The sequence below is a fragment of the Vespa velutina genome, chromosome 15, assembly GCF_912470025.1.
Source record: "Vespa velutina chromosome 15, iVesVel2.1, whole genome shotgun sequence".
Classification (NCBI taxonomy): Eukaryota; Metazoa; Arthropoda; class Insecta; order Hymenoptera; family Vespidae; genus Vespa; species Vespa velutina.
The window spans coordinates 1,323,054-1,331,722 of NC_062202.1; the positions used below are offsets into that span (position 1 = coordinate 1,323,054).

Here is an 8,669-nt window from a genome sequence, read left to right on the forward strand (position 1 = left end):
TTACTTGTTTCAATCACAGTTAGTAGTTGGTTGGTTTAGAATTATTTTTAATTGTTATCTATCATCCCGTTTGTGGAATGTAGCTGATTGACGGTGGATTGGCTGGAGCAAACGATGGTTGCTGTTGCACTGTTGGAACGAACGATGTTTGTTGTTGCACTGCTGGAGCAAACGACGTTTGTTGTTGTACTGCTGGAGAAAACGACGTTTGTTGTTGTACTGCTGGAGAAAACGATGGTTGCTGTTGTACCGCTGGTATCGACGGCTGATAATTGTACATTGGTGCTGCTGGAGATGGTTGCTGGTAACTAGGATAACTGGGAACGTTTGTTGCGAGGTAGGTTTGCGCTGGTGGATTTACAAAAGTTGATTGTGCAGGACTAGGAACTGTTTGAAAGGCAGGACTAGGTATAAATGCTGGAGCTGATGCTGGACCTGGAGCAACAGATTGATAAACACTTGGATAGGCTGGCTGAGCACTTACAGCACCAGGGGCTGGAGAAACAGATTGATAACTAGGATAGCCTGCCTGAGCAACTACAGCAGTAGAAGCTGGAGAATAAATTTGAACAGGAGGTCCTACGACCCCTGGAACAGCTGAACTTTGAACATAATTTACAGCTGGTAGAGTAGGTGTACTTGACAGGAATGGCGGTGCAGGATTGAAAGCTGCTGACAAAGCAGTATTAGGTGGTGCTTGAATAGGATAAGTGGCTGTAAGAAAATTTGGAGCTGGTTGTGCTGCTGGAGCAGGAGCAGGAGCAGGGTAATACGCTGGGCTAGGTGCTTGAACATATGTTGGATAATTTGCGTCTTGTACTCCAATTCCTGGACTCGAAATAGCCGGAACATTGTAGGATGCTGGCGCAGCAGCAGGTCCAGTTATTTTTGTGACTTGCGACAATGTTCCGGTTGACGTGAATGCAGAAGGACTTTGAGTATTATAATATGCTCCATTCGCTGAAGCAGTATTCGATGGAGTGCCTCGAAAGCCGATGTTGAATGAGCTTGACGAAGTAGCGGTACCGCTTAGCTTCACTACTCCTGAATTCGCAAAAGATGAAGGAAAGGCGGAAGAGCCGCTTCCTGAAAGACTACTAAAACCAGGTTGTCTGCTATTTCCTTGATCATAAGGAGGTAAATATGTTGGTGCGGGTGTAGAACCAGGCCTAGATGTTGTATAAACTTGTTGGTTATAAGCTGGTCGTGGAGAAGTACTTGGTGGTAGATATTTTGGTCCTGAAATAGGACGTCGTGATTGTGACGCTGGAGGGAAAGGACGTTGGGCAGGAGTATAAGTAGATGATGACGGAGGCGACGGTGACGGTGGCAGTGCTGGTGGTAAATATACTGGAGGAGATGGTGGTGGTGATGGCGGAGGAGGCGGCGGTGGTGGCGGAGGAGGAGGAGGCGGTGGTGGCGGAGGAGGAGGAGGCGGTGGTGGCGGAGGCGGTGGTGGCGGAGGAGGAGGAGGCGGTGGTGGCGGAGGAGGAGGAGGCGGTGGTGGCGGAGGAGGAGGCGGTGGTGGCGGAGGAGGAGGAGGCGGTGGTGGCGGAGGAGGAGGAGGCGGTGGAAATGCTGGTGGCAAATATACTGGAGGAGGAGGCGGTGGTGGCGGAGGAGGAGGCGGTGGTGGCGGAGGAGGAGGCGGTGGTGGTGGAGGAGGAGGCGGTGGTGGCGGAGGAGGAGGAGGCGGTGGTGGCGGTGGTGGCGGAGGAGGTGGCGGTGGTGGCGGAGGAGGAGGAGGCGGTGGTGGCGGTGGTGGCGGAGGAGGAGGCGGTGGTGGTGGCTGTGCTGGTGGTAAATATACTGGAGGCGGTGGCGGTGGCGGTGGCGGAGGAGGCGGTGGTGGTGGCGGAGGAGGCGGTGGTGGTGGCGGAGGAGGCGGTGGTGGTGGCGGAGGAGGCGGTGGTGGTGGCGGAGGAGGCGGTGGTGGTGGCGGAGGAGGCGGTGGTGGTGGCGGAGGAGGCGGTGGTGGTGGTGGAGGAGGCGGTGGTGGTGGCTGTGCTGGTGGTAAATATACTGGAGGTGGTGGCGGTGGCGGTGGTGGAGGCGGTGGCGGTGGCGGTGGAGGAGGCGGTGGTGGTGGTGGTGGAGGAGGCGGTGGTGGTGGTGGTGGAGGAGGTGGTGGCGGTGGCGGTGGAGGTGGAGGAGGCGGTGGCGGTCCAGTAGGAGGATAAGGAATTGGAGTTGGCGGTGGTCTCGATGGAGGATATCCAGTTGGAGGTAGTGAAGGCCGCGTCGAAGGGTATGATGGTGGAAAAGGAGTTGTTATCGGTGGTAGAGTCGACGGAGTATATGATGGTGGATAAGAAAATGAAGGTGATGATGGTCTCGAAGGAGGGCCTGATGGTGGATAAGGGGTAGGTGTTGTGGGCGAAGGTGAATAAGATGGAGATGGTAATAATGGTGGGCTTGAAGGAGTATAGGGGATTGGTGTTGGACTAGGTGGATAAGGAGATTGGGTTGGTGGAGGTGAAAGGGGAGGAGGTGGAAGTCTTGGAGGAGGTCGCGATGGAGGATAAGATGGTTGAGGAAAAGGTGCAGGTGATGGCGTTGGCTGGCGTGATGCAGGATATGGAGTTGAAGATATTACTATAACTTCTTGTGTTTGAGGTGGTGGTTGTGGAGATGTATAGGATGGTGGTAGAGGTCGGGGAGATGGATACGAAGGAGGTGGTGGTCGTGGGGATGGATACGAAGGAGGTGGTGGCCGCGGAGATGGATATGAAGGAGGTGGTGGCCGTGGAGATGGATATGAAGGAGGTGGCTGAGGAGAAGGATAAGAAGGTTGTGGCTGTGGTGATGGATAAGAAGGTTGTGGCTGCGGTGATGGATAAGAAGGTAGTGGCTGAGGAGACGGATAAGAAGGTGGTGGTTGAGGCGATGGATAAGAAGGTGGTGGTTGAGGAGATGGATAAGATGGAAGAGCTGGTTGAAAAGGTCGATAAGGAGCAGGATAATTATAAGTAGGATAAGTTGGATAGTTGTAACGTTGTGAGGGATAGGCAGGTACGTTCGAACCGACATTCTCAGTCGGTAAGAAGAACGGTACTCTCGGCCTTTGATAGTTATATCCGGCTTGTCGTCCAAGCCGCACTTGTCGCCCAGCGCCATAATTCAGCAAGAGTAGTATTTTCAACTGCGCGTAAAACAAGTTACCGTGAATAGGGGTTTTTTTTTTTTCTAGAAAGTAACACATATCGACGACGTAATTTTGAACTTACCCATTGTAATGGCTGCATAATCACTTGGAGCGTATAACGGATGAAACAAAGAGACGAGGGCTTTTATAGAGAAGCCGGTTTGTAAGATCCGCTCATGATGCATTTCCTTGAAGTCGACGAGTTTAATGACATTCTATTACATTTCTTATTATACTTAAGAGCAGTACTGAGATGCTGAAATTGCTAGAATGTGTTTACTATTACGGTTAGGCGTGACTAGAACTTTGGACTTCTTTCTAAATCGCAAAATTTGGGTAATATGATGTTGAACTTTTATTTCGCCATCCATTCTGTTGGATAAGAACATCTAGTTATGAGGTAACTGTAATAGGGCAAAAGAGAAACAGAATAACAGAGAGAGTGAGAATTATGATTTCGTTAGCACGGTGTTGTGAGATAAGCGATATGTTGGATATTAAAATCGTCGTTAAATGTTATGACATATACATCACATCATTTTACACAATTTCTCAATAAGATGCGAGTAAATAACGAAGAGTTTACTCGCGTCTTTGGTCGTACCATTATATTCGAAGATGATGACCGAATCGTATTGCTTTGTCACGCTCCATTCACTATGCAATAGTTTAATAACTTTCAAGCACGACATTGTGGAGTTAGTTTTGCGTAAAGGCATTATGACTGCGTACATCGCGGTCTTTAACCTCGAGATAAGTGAAATTTCAAAGATAATAATCACTAATTTACGTGGTACAATTTTTTTTATTTATTTATTTCTTTTTTTTTAAATCATAATTTGTCCCAATTTTACTGACAATTTTTATTCAAACTTGACAATTGTAATTATAACTATGATTTGACACGAATGATCTCTATCTACTCTTCATAAAATTTATCTAATCATTCTTAAGTGTAGGACGTTTCTAAGATGACAAGAAAGTGACAGGGGAGTACTTTGGTATTCATGCATGTATTTTGGGGATAGTAACTTAATTAAGTTACTCTCTTAATGATATCATTATATCCGCAAAATTATCTTGAAACGTTTGGATAGAAACGTTCGAAATTAGTCTTTGTTTTATTCAAATATTTTTCTTCAAAAATTCGAAGGATCCTGTTGATCCTTTCGTAAAAAAGAAAAAAAAAAAAAATAGAAACAACTTTTGCGGTTAACTCTCGCGTATTACAAAATTCATGTTTCGCGAAGAAACATCAAAGCGCGTTTCAGACGTGCAGCTACGTGCAGTTAAGCAAACTTTATGGATGAATCGGACTGAATACTAACTGGATCTTTTAAGTTGCTTAGACGAACGAAGAGAATTGATTTTTCTTTTTCTTTTTTTTTCTCTCTCTCCTCTCTCTCTCTTTCACTCTCTCACTCACCCTCTCACTCACCCTCTCACCGTCTGGCTTCCCTCATCGATTTACGCTCTCTTGGTATATCGATTATCAAATGGTCGATATTAGAAAATTCGTATGTTTGGTTTATGTGTGTGTGTGTGTGTGTGTGTGTGTGTGTATCGTTAATCTATCAACGTGATGGATCCCACAAATAGTAGGATTAACAGCTTTACGACGAGTCGAAGGTTGAATTGCAATACGGAGATTAGATTTTAAAAAGTATATGATCTATGTATATATACATTTGTATGTATGCATGCATGCATGCATGCATGCATTGACACGTCAGATATACATATGTGAATTATTTTCACTCATATATATTTCGATTCGATCGAATAACGGGGAAGTATTAGTAGATTATATAATAGAGAGTCCTTACGTAATCGTTGAAATTTTCTTCTACCATTTATTTCACCGTAGGATAGAAATGCTAGTGGACGTTGTTGCATTTTCCCTTCTGCATACAAATCGAATCCGCAGTCGTACATTTGCCAAGAATTTCTTATATCTTCCAAGGAAATAGAACTTTCTTTTGCAAAGGGGCAAGGCCGTTCACGATAAAGGACGACGTAAAGAGAATCGAGTACTTCGATTTCCTTTGAATTAACATTTCTTGACCTCTTAAATGGGACTATCGATCTTTATTATTCTTATTGGAGTGTTTGAGGAAGGAAAGGGAAGAGAAGGGAAGGGAAGGGAAATTGAAATTTTTAGAATTATTGAAATGTTGATCTTATTTAAATATTATAGATCTTTTGGTAAGAAAAATAAAGCTTTTTTCTTTTAAAGTTTTCTTTTTTTCTTTTCTTTTTAAAGAAATAAAAAAGAAAAAGGGAATCGAGACTGATAAGAAATGTTGCTCGCTGAAGTGGAAAAGAAATTTACGGGATTTTCGACGATTAGATCAGAAAATAAGAATTTTCTTTTATCTTTTCTCGATAATTTATTTAAGAAAGTAATGGCTGACGAACTTTTTAGAGTTATACGATTGTAATGATAACACAAAATTACTCTTCCTTTTTTTTTTCTCTCTTTTTTTATTTATTCATTTATTTTTAATTTAAACGAAAATGAGAAGGAAATTAAAAGCTATTAAAAAAAAAAAAAAAAAAAAAAGAAAAGAAAAAAAAAGAAAAAAAAAATTGATCGAAGCAAAAAAGACAAATGTTCAGAACGTTTTTGATTAGGAGGAAAACAAAAAATTTCCTTGTTTGCATTGGAAATAAAAAATGATTGTCCAACTTTCTTCCTTTTTTTTTTTTCTCTTTCTTTCTTTCTTTCTTTCTTTCTTTCTTTCTTTCTTTTAAACTTTTTCTAGATGTTGTCGATAAATTCGTTAAATAGATAGATCGAGAGAAGGAAGATGAACGGTATCGCGTGTTCGTGAGTGAGTAACAGTAGATTCGTTCCGAGAAATGCCCGACATAAAACGGAATCCATGATAAATTTACGGCATTTCGCACAGTGTCCGACCTATCTCGAGAAGGTACGTCGTTAAACGTCGTTCTTGTATCACGGTCCAAGACCAAGAGTTAAGCAATGGAATTAGGAAGAGCTTCGTTAAAAAACTTTTACATTCCTCATATTCAGAATCTCTTTCTTCCCTCTCTTCTTCTCCCCCTCTCTCTCTCTCTCTCTCTCTCTCTCTCTCTCTCTCTCTCTCTCTCTTTCTCTCTCATCCCCCTTTCTCTCCCTCTCTCTTTCTGTTTTTTAATTCGTAAAGAAACGCAGCATTAGCATTTTAAAGTGAGAAAGATATAGAAACAGAGAGAAAATATGCGCGCACAACCGCAATGAGAGAGAAAAGGATAAGAAAAAAGAGAGGTAGATGAAGAAGAAGAAGAAGAAGAAGAAGAAGAGGAGGAGGAGAAGAGTAACGAAGGAGAGAGAGAGAGAGAGAGAGAGAGAGAGAGGGAGTCCTGCAACAATTACTATCGTAATGCGGCTTGCACGTTGTCGGCCAGTTGCATGCCAGATGGCAGAGACGATTTTGTTGAGAATCTTACAGACGCAAGGCGACGCGACCCGACGCAGTGGTTACGTTCTACTTTGTGATTTTCTTTTAGCAATTTTAAACGATTTCAACGTCGACGCGTTACATCAACGATAATGAATTTTTCTTCCTTCTCTTATTCTTTTATCTTCGTATTTCTCTTCCTCTCTCTCTCTCTCTCTCTCTCTCTCTCTCTCTCTCTCTCTCTCTCTCCCTTTTCTGCGTTGACATCACTGAGAATTCTTTTCGACTATCTTTACTCCTCTGTAGTTTAAGGGTTGAATGTATTTTATATCTGTGTGAATTGTGTCGATTAAAAGAAATAATAAATTCTAGGGGTACAATGAGATACGTGTTAATCTATTGAATGTTAAGAATTTGATAAGGTATCGATTACTTTTCTTTTTTTTTTTTTTTTATTTCATTCTATCGATTTATATATGATTTAAATGTTGAAATGTTGAAAAACAACAACAAAAAAAAAAAGAAAAGAAGAAGAAGAAGAAGAAGAAGAAGAAGAAACAAAGCGTGGAAAATGTTTCGATCATTTACACGTGATATCACGTTAACATGAATTAGATGTATGATTATAAAGAAGATTCATTTATTACATTAACAAACTAATATATGAAAAATATTTGAGATCTGAAACATTATAGTCAATGATTAAAGCCTGACACTTGATTATTATCAATCAAGGTAACTATCATATTTCCGTGTGTGTATTTCTTGAAAGAGAAGCTATTTCAGCATCTCTTTTTTATCAAGACCATCATTCTGTCGTATAGTAGGTAAGCATTAGACATTAGGCCGATGCATTGGGATTATAGCGTGTGCCGGTGCAGTTGGTGGACAGGTCGATGTGTCACCGTCGTTCTCTAGGGAAACGTCAAGAGATAGAAACGACGACGAAGGAGTAGGAGGGGGTGGAGGAGGAGGATGAAAGAGAAGGAGGAGGAGAAGGAGGAGGAGGAGGAAGAGGATGAGTAGATGATGCTTGGTTACTACGAAGAAGACGATAAAGAAGAGGATGAAGAGAAGGGGAGGTGGGGGTAGGTTGAAGACAAAAAAATAAAAAAGAAAACTGCGAAGTAGGCAGGAGAACGTCCAGTTTTTGCTATGGAGTTAGTTACCTTAGACCGAGTAACATTCTCACATCGTGCTGCGGAAAAGGCAAGATCCCTCGATCTTCGTGCCGCGTCCTTCGAAAGCCTTAAGAAGTCGAGTTCTATCGTCGTAGTTCTCGTTCTCGTTCTCGTTGATCCTCCACCCTATCGAGAGAACTTCTCCTAAGTTGCTATGATTCTTACCTTTTTTTTTTCTCTCTCTTTTTTCTCTTTTTTTCTTTTTTTTTCTTTTTCGACGCTTATTGGATCATCAACTTTTTTGTCGAATATGTTCGGTAATGCTCGATTGTTGAACATATTGATCGTCTACTGGAGAGTGTTTACATGTTACTTAATATTTATTCAATATTTATATATTTATATATTCATATATATATATATATATATATATAATTTATTATCGATTAAATATTTATAAATTTATATCTACGTACTTTTATTATTGTTTTTTTTTTTTTAGATTTGTTATAAATTAATAATCTTAAGTATCATGGAATATATATATATATATATGTGTGTGTGTGTGTGTGTGTGTGTGTGTGTGTGTGTGCGCGTGTGTGTGTGTGTGCATGTGTGATAATCGAGAGAATTCTCTTCCTACATCTCTCCAAACTCGACGGATCTTTCCTTCCTTAATCTTAATCTCTTTATCACCTTTTAAAAGCACGTCTACGTGTGTGCACGTATGTATATTGCAGAGTAATAAAAAGTTGATAAATTATGTAAACTTGAGAGATAAGGAGCCACGTGATTCCTTAAACCGAGAGATGCAACAAGTTATGACGCAAAGTGTATAATCATGAATTATAATTTTTTTTTTCCTAAAGTTTCCAAGAGTTTTCTTTCTTTTTCTTCTTCTTCTTCTTTTTTCCTTTTTTTTTTCTTTTTTTTTTATTTTATAGATATTTTATTCGTTCTTTTATGGAAACAAAAAAAATTTTCAGAATTCGTAATTAA

General features: G+C 41.3%; 1 protein-coding gene across 1 annotated transcript; it reads right to left on the reverse strand.

Moving 5' to 3' along the window:
- Positions 1–61: 61 nt before the first annotated feature.
- Positions 62–3,245, reverse strand: LOC124954500 (basic proline-rich protein-like). Its single transcript, XM_047507536.1, has 3 exons — positions 3,228–3,245; positions 2,133–3,142; positions 62–1,169 (listed from the first exon to the last, which is right to left on the reverse strand). The coding sequence occupies exons 1-3, from the start codon at positions 3,243–3,245 to the stop codon at positions 62–64; spliced, it is 2,136 nt and encodes a 711-aa protein (XP_047363492.1).
- Between the last annotated feature and the right edge of the window lie 5,424 nt (positions 3,246–8,669).

Excerpts from the sequence above, each read along its gene's own strand:
- LOC124954500 (XM_047507536.1), bottom strand. Across the intron at positions 1,170-2,132 it reads CCTCCACCTCCACCGCCACC|GCCTGGTTCTACACCCGCAC; the intron begins GCCACCACCTCC and ends TACAACATCTAG.